Source organism: Lepisosteus oculatus, chromosome 6 (assembly GCF_040954835.1).
Source record: "Lepisosteus oculatus isolate fLepOcu1 chromosome 6, fLepOcu1.hap2, whole genome shotgun sequence".
In the NCBI taxonomy this organism is placed as follows: domain Eukaryota; kingdom Metazoa; phylum Chordata; class Actinopteri; order Semionotiformes; family Lepisosteidae; genus Lepisosteus; species Lepisosteus oculatus.
In genome coordinates, this window is record NC_090701.1 from 23,864,019 (window position 1) to 23,877,701 (window position 13,683).

Genomic DNA, 13,683 nt, shown 5'->3' on the forward strand with positions numbered 1-13,683 from the left:
AGAACATGCGTGCCTACACATTTCAGGAGAGTAGGGTTCTATGCATGATAAGAAGCCCTCAATTTATAGCAGCAACTAAAGAATTTGAGATCTGTAATCTTGGCTCCCTAAGGAGCAATGCAGAAATGGCCAAGTGCTGTTAGGTTTTACAGGGTCTTAGTCAGCCGGTGTGGCCTCAGTATTAGGTGCAGTAAGGTGATCTCTGCAGCCTGCCAGCAGCCCATGAACTGAATGAACATGAACTGTCCTCTGCTCAGTGCTAATTCTGATACAGGGTAAAAAAAGATGCACATTTGTGTTCTGTTTCAAAGATTGTAGCAGTGAGATAAGCAGCAACTGGAGATTCCAAACTGAGGAAATAAAGAGAAACATAGTAGGTGGTATCAAATTTGAAGAAAAAAAAATGAGTTCATAACTCACACTCACAGTAGACTGGACTGCAATTCAAAAAAAATGTTAAAAATAATAACAAGTAAGAAACAAGGTACCAGCTTTTTTTATGTGTGATTCGGGAAATTAATAAACTGAAACATCAAAACGGTTTTAATTAGATTAATTAAAAATCAATGTTGCCATCTAGCCTTCAAAAGTTTCAGACACACCTTAACCAAAGAAGTCATTCATTCAACCCATTAACGAGGAAAAACAAATCATTATATGGCAAACACTACTGGTCATTCTACATTTCAGTACTTTGAAAAAGGTCCTGTATACTGTGTCTCCAGACTTCCAAATGCTTGCTATGCAACAGGATAATTAGGCATCACAAAATAAAGCTTTATGAATATAAGGTGCCTTGCTTAAAAATATTTGCCTGTAATCTAAATAGCAGTGCAGGGACTCAAGTCATGTTTGCCATAAATAATTAAATGAAGTCCAGAAAACTCAAGCAGTCACATACCTGCTCTCCTATATCTTCTGCTTTCCAGAGACGTCCAAGCAGATGGCCTGCTATGAAATTTCGCAGGGGTTCTGGACATCCAGCTTATGCCGAGGTGGAGCCTGTGGGTCAAGAGAAGGAAGGATTTATTGTGTCAGAACAGTGCTGAATGTTCCTGAAGGGTCATGTGCAAGTGCTGGCTTACAGGTGTGGGAGTTTGGGTGGCATCTTTGTGAAACCACACATTCTAGCCTACAGCTGTTGACAGAAGAAAACAAATCATGGATGAGCTTTGAATTTTAATAAGAGGCTCATCTAATTTGAGAGAACCACTGCATAGTTGTCTTCCTTAGCGATCTTGAAACATTCCTCCCGGGCTGAACCAGCTGGACACACACAGGAAATACAGGGAGGACTGCTGCCAGAATGACTGTGTTCTGAGATTCTCTCTTCATGGGGTTCACAAAGATCAGCTGCAATGTGAATCGTACATTTCATGTTATCAAGGAGCTAAATTACAACCGAATTCTACAGATCAGTGGAAGCCAGCTTCTTTTGCTGACAAGCATTTAAGCAGTGAAATAATTTTTTAAGGGATTTAGCTTAATAGGTGTTATTTTCTGCAGCTCTGCTGGTGTAAGGCTTGAAGGGGGGGACTATATATTTTTCAAATCACAAAGCAGTTTTTGTGAGCAGAGATTTCACATTTTAAGTTTAGGTAAGGTGTTACAGTAGGTTCTCATATCATGTAAGGGGTTTGGGTGTGATTTTATACGGTATTCCCTACACCATTTTAAAATGCATCGGTTTGTCCCAAAAATCCTTATTTTGATTGAAATGTTTACAGTTATCATGTTTTATGGAATGTTAACTAGAACTGACCTGTGTTAAGAGACACTGAGGTGCTAACTCTTATGACTGCAACAGTTGGTGATATTCCACATGAAAAAACTAGGATTTTAAATTTGCTTAAATGATCCTTCTTTTATTTTGGTTTAAAAATGATCTATTTTCAGATGTTTTCTTTTTTTTTGCAAAAATATTCTTAAGTCCTGCTTCTTAAATATACATTTTAAGTTGTCGTTTTGGACAGATACCACACTGTCTTGTACAGTGGCTTTTCATAGCAGAAACAGTGATCACAGCTGACAGTGGTTAGCTGTGATGTTTTTATGCCAACACATTGTAAACTGAGGTTACACTGTTCCATGTGTATAATTTTTTTTGTAGTTAATTTAGATTGGCTTGCTTTCTTTAGGTACATGAGGTACATCAACTTTTCAATATTTTGATTTCAGAAGTTTTGCACAATCCTATCAATGCACATTTTTCTACATTATTTTTTTTTAGTGTATGCTAGATTGGATCTTGTGTGTATGGTGATGCTGCAATGTAATTCATCCTGATGAATTGATTTGGGTTATTTTAGAATTCTTTATATCATGTGGAGGTGATAAGGATAGAAGGCTGGCAGAAGCTCTTCTGCACTGCATCGGGTGGATTGTCTTTTTCTTTGTTATGCTTCCCTCGCAGTGCAAGGGTTTCTGACATGAAAACTGGAAACATCTCTTAATTATCTATTTACAAAACGTCACATTAAGAATATTGAAAACATTTGCAGTTTCAGGTTGTGTCTCAGAAATGGGTTTAGATTTCCTTCCCTTAAAGCCTTAATATACACTGTAGCAAAATATAATCAGCCTTGGTTTTTAATACATTTTAACATGCATATCATTTCTCTCGTCAACATTTCTGTTAATTTTCTCTTCCAGAGCTGTACGTAATCCCTTCCTTTAAAATGCATCTTTAAAAAATAAACCATTTTGTTTCTGCTCCGTTTCTATGGACATAACTGCAATATGCTTGTCGCAAATTTATTATTAGACGTAGTATTTGCTGTGCTGGGAATTATAACTGTTGAGCAAAGTAAAAAAATGCTTGATTATGGAGTTGAAAAAAATAGAAATCTGGAAAATCCCATTGCCCCTTAAGTGCGTAAATGACATTACATGGTAATATTAAAATGACTTTTTATGAAAACTGTATTAGATTAGAAATGTATAGAGCTAGAGACTAGAGTGGTAGGTATCTTCAATGAAGAAATCTTATTAATAAAACACTGGAAATTAGGGTGGAGAAAGTCATTTGAAAAGGGTGACTGGAAGCATTGTTTCTTATTGCTGCCTCACAGCTCCAGGGTTTCGATTTTTGATCAGAAGCTTCTGATCACTGGGTCCTCCTGTTTCCCCCACATCCCAAAAACATGGTGGGTGGTGTAATGGGCTATTGTAGATTGATAAATTGAAACTTACCATTCCATGAGGAAGGGAGTGGGGCGCCCATTACTGTGCCCTGTCAGGACTGGCTTTCATGCCAGGATTCAAGTATGGATGGTTAGGCTAGCTAGACCATCTGAGAAACCTGACTTTGTGTTCTGTTGCATGTGGTGCATTTGTGTTTTAATCATTTGTAAGCCACAGCAGTAAGATAGAGATTTTCTTCTGGTTGGTTTGGTGAAATTGAGAAAAAATAAGATTTACAGTTAACAATTGTTGTTTCTGTTTATGAAGCTGTTTCCATTTATGTCATTTTGTCCTTAAATGAGCACGTTTGCAGAAGGCTGCACTCAACTGTGTTTACAGACATTGTGCACTGACATCAAAGATTTTTTAACCTAGGATAACAAAAGCTACCTCTGAAAATTGTTTAACTCCCCCAAATTCTGAATTTTTCTGTACAGGCACTAGTTATTAATTATGGTTGTAAGTATATTTTTGAGGAAAAATTGTTCTCCTTAGTTTTTCTTCATCTTTAAATTAGAGTGACCTATTATTTCTTCACATTCAGCTCCCAGAGGTGACACCTGTACTGAACAGGGTTGATGAGAATAGGCAGATAAGATCCTCTAACTTGCTCACCCATCAAAGCCATTGAGCTCTGATCTCTTTGACGGTTCAGGACCCTGGAGTGCTGGAGAGTCAGTTTGCCAAGACCTGTGAGAATTCTGGACAGCTGATCCCAACATAGCCCCTGCTGGTGACTCTGGTAACTGTGCAATAGTGTACAGTACATTTAGAGATCAGGTATTAATCCGGTCCGAGCCATAAAACAACAGTGACCAGGATTAACATACTTTATTGTCCTATGCTGTTGTCCAAGCACCACTGGGGCTGACTGGTTCTGCCCAGGTATCATCAGCTTATCATGCAACACCAACCCCTGTAACTCATTGAAAAGCGCTGTGTTTGCAATACTGTATCACTCAAAAAATTCAAACATAAATTGGATTATTAACTTTCATGCCACAACTCCAAATAAGCACATGCAAATCACATATTAATATCACTAATGGCACCGATGAGTCTTGACTGCTGAACATCTATCTGCTCTGAACTACTTTGAGACCAAAGAATCATCACAGGTCAGCTTCAACCAGCTTTTAGCCTTTTTAATTCTTATTTACTGTTATCACTTCCCTGTGATACATGCAATACATTTCTAGGTTTTCACTTCCCTGTGATACATACAATATAGCAACTGCTGGTGACCTGGGGAGACTGAAGTGTTTTTTCCATTATAAAACAGTAAAAGCTGTTCACAAGAACAGTTCAAAAGCTTTTTGTTCCAGTGAGAAAATTCCTGGAACCGTATTAGCTCCGGAATTTACCAGCTTAACCTTTGACATATTCATTAATTTAATCAGTCTTTTTCTTTCCTCATTATCTGCTACTAGTCATTTCAGCACACCACAAGTACATTTTACAATAGACAACATAAAGCTTTGAAAATGACCTTGCAAGTATTTTAACAGTTAATTTATCCAATATATTTACCTGAATCTGCAAATGTTTGATGACGCATTGAAGTTGCACAAAGAAATAAACTACAAAAAGGTCATGGTGATGATGCTTCCTCCTCACTGGGGAGAGGTGTGCTGCAGTAAACTTTCCAATAGTATTAAGCTGAAAGAGTTAATCATGTGGATTTACCCCCACTGAAATCCATTTGCTGTGGTCTATTGTACTGCCTTAGACACTTGCATCATTTAACCAGTTTCATCATTTTACCTAACTTTTAAGTGAACTTAACATGCTTTTAGAGGAAAGCAATGTTATGATGTTATTATAACACTATTAAAGTGGGCTGTTCTTTTTGCAGCAATTTTAAAAGAAAACAATCATGAGCTGACAGAAGCAGGGAGAACACATTGTGCTTCTTTAATTAGGATTGCCTGTATTCTTTGAAAATGTGAAAAAATAACATCTGAAAATGTACAGCTGTAAGGTTGGTGGTTGTTTAAAGCTTTTTCCCATTGCTTCTAGGGTTCAGTTTAAAGACAGAAATCATACCCTAACTGTCTGTAATTTCTGTAACTACTGTCATTTTGATTACATTTGAAATAATAAAGAATGTTGTTTTAACCATGTGTTTGTTTAATTGAAAGTGAAAGTTTGATGACCTTTGTCTTATCTAGGTAATGCTAAGAAATAGCCAGTTCCTTGAAAGTTTTACTACAGTGATACCATCAGTTTTAAAAAAGGCAACACAAACAAGGTCTAATGTAGAACTACCGTATCATCGCACATCACCTTCCTTTGCCTCCTAAGTGATTGTTTAAAGCTACAAATCCCACATCAGTTTTTTTCTTTATGTAATGAAATGTTATTCTGTACTGCTCAAGTCTTCCGTGATTAATTTTGACAAAAAGCAGACCTCTAGGTAAGAGTCAAAATTTATGTCCCTCAAAATGTGTCTTTAGATACCTGTATATAATAGCATACTCAATTTACTGCCTTTCCAATCCAGTGATTGAAACACCTACAGGATCATTTTGGTGCTCTTAGGCTGGTTGCTACCAAGTACTGCAATGGGGTGCATCAGAAGTGTTGAAGGGTGAGTGGATCTGCTGTATAATCTACCAAAACATATATACAGTACCTTTATTCAACATTTTTGCCAGATACTTCAACTTTTGAAACCAGAATGTTGTACCAAAGATTCAGCTAGGGGTTTGAAAGCATGTTGCAGATAAAAACGTCTACTGTTCTTGCGTAACTACAGTTGACAAATCAGAAGACATCTGAAGCAATATACAAGGTTTCATTGTCCACTTATGTATAATACATTTATAGTTGGTATTTTAATATATAGAAACTTTGTATTCGATTTTTTTAAATGTATAATTATTAATTTGTTGTATGTGTTGTATGTTGTATGGTGCACTAAGAGGAATTAATGAGAACTACATTTGTGTTCAATTTACCCAATCGAGGGAGCAGAAAGACGCTTCAGTTTCACCATATATTGTTATTATTAATTTAACAGATTATATTATCCCAGACACTTGGATCATTTGTACAACTTCATATGCAAGTGTAAGTGAGCTATGCATTGTACTACCAGGATGAAAAATAATTTTACAGTCTAACCAATTAAAAAATATATTACAAGGTACAGATAGGGTAATTTAACCAATAATGTTCAGCATAAAATACTATTCCTAGAATATATATAGATCTTATTAATACTGTATGTGCAGTACTATAATACTAGCAAATTACCCATCTGGGACAATAAAGTAAGTATTCAGCAAAAAGGAAAAAAAGTACTCAAATCATGGGAAATAATTCACTGTAGAAATATGCTGTAAAAGACACTTCTGTAGAATGTGACAAGCAGTGCAATATGTATGGTTACAGTTCTTAAAAAATAATGTAATTAATGTAATATTGATTTATTTTAGTTTACTTTGCTCAGATTGTCTATAGCTGCAGGTTGCAAACATGGGTCAGAAGAAAGACAGAATATTCATGCATAGAACGTGTACTTTAGGGTCACATAATTTAAAATGAGTCTGCTTCCAACAGCTCAGCAAGAGAGTATTTGTAAATATTACCATATTTGTATAAGGTAAATAAAGGACACCTCTGCCTTTAATGCATTTATATCTTAAAAATGGATTTGCACAACTTTCTGTGTCATAAAACACATTAAATTACATGTATTCATAGTTGTTTGTAAAGTCTGTTTTCCATACAGGCAGAATGCAAATGTGGCATGAATGTGTGAGCAGTCAATAGACTTAGTTAAATAAGATTTTACTAGGAATAACAACACCCAAGAATTAAGTATACTAAAAGGATTATGGAGTGTTTGTCAAAATTTGGCTTAACCCATCTGGCTGATGGCTAACCTCCTTGCCATAGGACGAGGAGGCTAGAATTCCTATGCAGAGTGAGGAGTGACCAAGAGGCAGCTGCAGAAGGGGAGATAGGGTGCAGGTGGGATGCAAAAAGACCTATACGAGGGGATCCAAACAGTATTTATAGTGTTTTAGAAGAGGAAATGATGTTAGAAGTGATTGCTAATTACTGACTGAGCCGAGTCTGATTGAACTTGTCGTTATCCCTCCCAAACATTCACTACAAACTCCATGAAGAGGAAGCTACACAACTCTAAGCTTACTTTTCTTCTAAAAATGAAGAAGTGGCAAACTCATAGAATCCCACACATCTACAGTACTGTACACACGTGTTAGAACATGAGTGAAAAAAAATACTAACAGCAGGATGCCAGGCACCAAAGTCAGGACAGAGCAAAATCTACTATCAGAACATATAACAACATTCAAGACATGGTGCTTTCCATTCAAATTCTGGTTGGAAAGGAGCAAAGTAAATAAGGACAGTCACAAACAAGAGAAGGCCATTGGACCCATCTAGCCTGTTTGGTAGTTAGTCGATAATTGATGTAATGATCTCATCCAGCCATTTTTTGAAGAAAGCCCGGTATCAGCTTCAACAAGATGGCGGGTAACGTTCCATACTCCCACCACCCTTTGGGTAAAGAAGTACCTGCTTTTTTACATGTACCTCAGTGTTGATTCCACTTGTGCTCTGTGGTTCATGATACACTGTTCATCGTGTAGAAATTCTCTGGGTTGACTTTGTCAATGGTTTTTTGGATTTCAAGTATTTGTGGCATGTCCTCTTTTCAAGAATAAAGGGTTCAGTTCAACCCATCAGTGTAGAAATTGCTTTAAACCCCAGAATATATCTGTTTGCTCTTCTCTGCAGAACAGCAATACCTTTTCCCTAACATGGTAAATTCGTATAAAATAGTCTAAAAAGCCTTACTAGCACACTATACAATTTTAACATACCTGTAAGATTCCTCACTATGTATTCTATAGATTTGGCTTTATCCTAAAATTTTGTTTGCCGGTTTAATCCCTTCCCCAATAGTCTAGAAGATGTAAATGATAAATCAACATAAACACCTAAGTCTTTTTCAAAAGTAGCTCTTTCTAGCTCCATATTTTGTATTTATAGTTTCTGTCTCCTGGATGCCCACTGATAACAAGATACTGTATGCATCAAGATCCAGGGCTTAAGGGAATAGACTTATCCCCTGGAGAGATTTTAGCCAGAGGGCCAAGGTTGATCCAGCTTCTGTTGCCAACATCAGAATTAATGACTTTACTGCAGCCCAGAGGCTCTAGAGGCCCTAGAATATGTCATTAAGGTTCCCTGTTGATTTAACCAGTAAAGGCATTTTTCTCAGGGTGCAGATTGAGTCCTGTGGCCTAGCTATGATAAACCTAGTTAATCCTGTATTCCTGTAGTGTAGGATCCTGTAGTGGCCACTGCATAATTTTCTATTGCTCCCTCTCAATGTCAATGTTCAACAGTATGTACAGAGGAACGTTTGAAGGTACTGAAAGCCATTACATTTCTTGGGACTTTCTGAAGATTACTACCTGTTTTTCTCTCCCTATTCTCCTCTCCTGTTTTTTTTTTCTCCATCCCTGTGAGCCAGGAAAGCAGCCTCCATAACTCTTTGCTTCCACAAACTGCCACTGGGGTCAGAAACAGAATGACACACCTCAAGCATAGAACATAGTACCAGTCAAGAGCAACTTGATTCCCTATCTGCATCATAGCATTATGGAACAGATTTGATTTGTCATGCAACAAAGTAAAAAAGTATGACACAATTTTCACCATGAGAGCACTGTTTTGCAAATATCTTACCCAAGCTAGTGCTCAGAGAGTAATTGGAGCATTGCGTGAGACCAGCTGGGGACTTATTCCTCCAGGCCTATCCATGGGTCACAGAGAAGGGAGAGCAGTGAAGGCGGGACTGTCACGAAGCAGTTCTTTCCGGGCCCTATGCAGACGACGCGATCCGGAATTGTGAAGATACACTAGTGAGAAAGTCATGCAGGAAAGGGTCTGGATACAGGGAGGCATGTCCGAGGTGAGCAGGTGTCCTGGGGAAGTGAGTCCGGGCGAACAAACAAAGCCAAAGTCCAAACGGGGAATCCAAGCGGAAGAGTAGAGTCCAAGGCCAGGAGATCCATCCAAGGGTTAAAGCATGAGCCGGGTCGGGACCGTTGGGGCAGGGAATCAAGAACAGAAGGTTAAAACCATAACGGAGCCAGACGCAGCAGGACCCCGGGCTCTCACGAAACAGAGTTCAATGAGGAACGCAAAGTGAAGTCTGCATCTGGCTTTTAAGGGGGAGCAGGAATAGGGAACAGGTGCAGACAATGGGAGAAAACAAGGAAGGGCTGGAGCACCCATAAGAGGAGGGGTTAGCGATCATGACAGGGACACCGTTGGCCCCCCAGGCAGTCCCATTCTCACGACTAGCCAGGCCCAGGATGTACAGCTTGTACCCACTGCCAACAAAACCATTTACCATGCCACAGCTCTGTAACCACCTCAATGTCAGTGCAGAGGGAACACCATTCCAGGCCCGGGGCCCTGATGGACCCTCAGCATGCAGCTCCAGGCCACGGAACTCTAGCTGAGCACAGCGAGACACCAGCCTCACCGCCTGTCAGACCAGAGAGGATAGGCTGCTAAGGGCAACCTGGAGGAGATGTGACAGGCAGGAATAGTGGAACCTTCTGACAGTCCCTGGAGGTCGTCTATAGCGATGGTGCCTAAGAAGGATAGAACCTGGAGTTTCTGTGTAGACTACCAGTGTCTAAACACCATGACACAGAAAGATTCCTACACCATACCCCACATTGAGGAATCCATGGACCACCTGAAGGTGATGTTCTGGTTCTTAGACCCCAAGAGCAGGTACTGGCGAGTGGAGCTGGCACCAGATGCCCATCTCAAGACTGCTTTCTCAACAGGGCACGGACTGTGGCAGTTTAAGGTAATGCCCTTTAGACTCTGTAATGGCTTTGCCACCTTTGAGTGGCTAATGGGGTAGGTGCTTGAGCTGGCGCTTAGTGTCCTCAACAACCTCATGTTGTACCGTGACTCATTTGACACTCCTTTGTCATGACTCATTTGCCCTCTAAGTCCCATAAGCAGTCCTGTGAGTGTGAGTGGAGTAGGCACTGCCACAGCCGAGGCCAATGTGGCCATGAGCCAAATCTTCCTCCTGTAAGATTCAATAGTAAAATAGCCAGCTGTCTGCAAGAGTTTTCCCTTAAAGGAAATTGACTTGGACTATGAAAATAGACAATATCAAATATAAATTAATAATGGGTAGTTGATATTACAGCAAAACTGTCAAAATTGTATTGTAGTTCTTAAAGCACACAATCTTATATCAAATTATATCAATTGATGATGCCTGTTTAACTATCTTCAGTTTCTAATTATAAGATTACATTGTCAACTTGATGGATAACTGAAAAATCTCGCCATGTTCTCCCCTGGCAACATGCTTTTTAAACAAGACAATTCTTAATTCTTCACTAAAAGTGACTTACAATATATTACTTGCATCAATTTAGTCACAACTCTTTAAATGTATACAATTTAATCAATTAAATGTGGTTGTTTGATTACTTGTAAATACTATATTTAATTCAGTTATTCTGGGTCACATTATAAACACACACATTTGATAAATACATGTACAACTATATAACACTTCTGCAACTAAAAGTGTAACTGTAACCTTTAAGTCCAAAAAACTCATCTGCTGTGGGAAGTCAATTGTTTTAAAATCTTATAGAAAACAGTGTGACTACAATGTTACATCCAAAAAAGCTGTACATCTCAAAGTCTTTTGCCTTTTTTGTTTCCTGTAATTGAATTCAAAGTCACACATACAGGATCCAGAGCATACATACATCAAAATCAGAAACCACCTGACAGCCTTCTATTAGATAATGATAAAGATTGAGGCCTTACATTGCAAGAGAATTAAGGAGATGAACGCTTCACACACTAATGATTACTGGCACTCAAATCCAATCCAAGTGATTAGTTAACACAATTGTGCAGTTAAAAAGTAAATGTGTTCTATTTCTTAAACATAAATCATACTTTAGAGCAATAATGAACATTTGTTGTTACCACTCATTTATAACTATCATATTCTTAGGAAACAAAAATTAATATGCTGTACAAATGCAGACTAATATAGTTAAAAATCATAAAACAATAAAACTTATATTATGTAGATTACAGTATAGTAACCCCTATTTACAGTATTTTGATTCCTTTATATCAGTTCACAAGGTGTCTGTCTCTTCTTTTCCTCCCAGCAGTGTTTGACAGCGTCATGTGTAGGGAGTCTTCCAGCCTGCAGTTTTTTTAGTTTTTTATGCCAACCTGGCATATGTTAATAAATGATAATAATGTTAAAGTTTTGGCGTGCAGCATTTTCAACTCACACTAACTTTCTAGAAGCCTTATACTGTATCTGGTATAATTATATTATATGACTATTTTATACATAGACTGCAGAGACTAATACAGTAATTCCAACTTCAAAAGTTCTGCTTCTAGCATCAAGAAATGGCCAGAAAAAAAGCAAACAAAGCAGGCACTGGATGAATTTTCACTGCATACCTCTTTCACCAATACAGTTTTTTTTTAAACTTTGACACAGTTAAGAAAAAAACTTCTTTACAGTTGATTTAAAAGAAGGTGCAACACAGGGGGAATCAACAAAGAGTGTATTCTTGTACACATTTTCTGAAGGAATTGCAGCTGTAATCCAGGACTTTTTCAGTTTTTGAGGAAGTTGGAAGGAAGTCAACCATTGTTTTTCCTGAGCTGAGCACTTGCTCCAGAAAGCTGTTGACTTTTTCTTTTACCCTCATATGAAATAACTGGCATCCGCTGAGAGTTTCAATAAATATTTTTGTACCGCTTCCTACTTTCTGGCTTCAGGGAAGAAGACAGATCAAAGCTGAAACATGAACTCAAAACCTCATCACCCTTTCACAACAATGAACTCAGTTAGGGTAGCTTTACTGAGTTTTGTTCAACTGTGTTCACTTTCTTAATAATTAAATAAGTGAAATTGGATTAATTGATTATTAGAAAGGCTTCTTAATTACAGTATTCACCTGACTTTAATTAAATGATGTTTGATGTTGATGGCTAACCTACTGTAAACCATCTGGTCTAGATCTGGTCTGTCTTCAGATGGTGTAAACATACTGTACAGTACAAAGAAGACAGTAGGCTTAGGCACGGCAAGTAGTGTTTTTTAATATAAGCAATGGACAGACAAAGAAAAACAAGACAAAACCTTGATAAAAGATTTTCAACAAAAAAGATATCACAAATATTGTGTTTTTCAAGAGTACTTCTCCACACAGAGGCATTCGGAATAGGAACATTGCTTCGCAACACATTTCCTGTGGGTGTTGACCCAGTGCATAACATAGATTAAAAGATCATAGATGATCAACACAGAGATAAACTGATAAGAATATTTTAAAAAGGTAGTCAAATGGATGAACAAAATCAATATGATAATCACCTAGTTATCAAATTCAGTAACAAATAATGGTGCATAATGCAGTTGCAAAGAGTACAGGGAATGGTATGATCTGTTTAATGTCCGCAAAATGGGAAGCAAAAACCTTGTCTGGATAACCAGCAGTAAATTTGGGAATGTGAAGAGACCTTTCAAATCTCAAAACGTCTGCTGCATGCAGTTTATTTTGCATGAGGGAATCTTTTGAAATTTGCAGTAACAGCAGACAGCCATTACTGCAATTTGCACTGCTGATGAAATGAGAATCAAATGAAAAACATGAATTCTGCAAACACATCAGTTAAGATTTATTTATACTTCACTTATATATGTAAGTGAACACTCTAGAAATTACTTCAGACTCATTTTATCTAGTAAATAAACAATACTGTATATCCAGTCATGGAGAGTCTAGTATTTCTAAATAAATGTGGGTATGGACTCAAATAAAAATGTCTTTACATTCAGAATACAAAGGAGCAAAGGACAATGGGTAACCATTCAGTCTACTCAGTCTAAGTTGAGAGACAGGGTTCTAGAGTGTACTGGCCTTCCAATATGTCATTGAATGTAATGCACTGGTATTCTTCAAGACCTAATACACTGTAAAAGATCAAGCCTAATGAACTGAAAAGACAGTGCTTGATCTGCTATATTACAATATTGGTATGCTGATTGCAAAAAGTAAAACAATGAAAGTAGAAAGTAAAAGTCCACTTGAATAAAATCCTATGACAGAAAAATACTTTATGTCATGTAGAAGGTTATGAAACCAACTATTACAAGTATTATAAAAAATAAACTGCATTAACTGTAAATGTTTATACTTTTTTAATGTTGCATTCTTTATAATTATGTCAACTCCTTATTTGTAGTATTCAGTCTTCTGCATTTATGTACTGTAACAAGATATATTCTTTTTTTAAAAAGGGGGAAAGATGCGCTGAAGATCTGCATGATTGTGTAGCAAGTAGTACTGTCAATTCATGGCTCCACGTTCAAATCTGAGTTATATGTGTGGAGTTTGGATGTTTCTCTTTGTTCACATGGGTGAT

General features: G+C 37.6%; 1 protein-coding gene across 1 annotated transcript in view; it reads left to right on the forward strand.

The window, feature by feature from the left end:
- Window positions 1–5,301, forward strand: part of plxdc2b (plexin domain containing 2b) — a 215,615-nt gene extending 210,314 nt beyond the window's left edge. Inside the window, exon 14 of the mRNA XM_015354546.2 lies at window positions 930–5,301. Within this exon, the coding sequence (XP_015210032.1) occupies window positions 930–1,049 (120 nt within the window). The 3' untranslated portion in view covers window positions 1,050–5,301. The remainder of the gene's footprint in view (window positions 1–929) is intronic.
- Window positions 5,302–13,683: the final 8,382 nt, after the last annotated feature.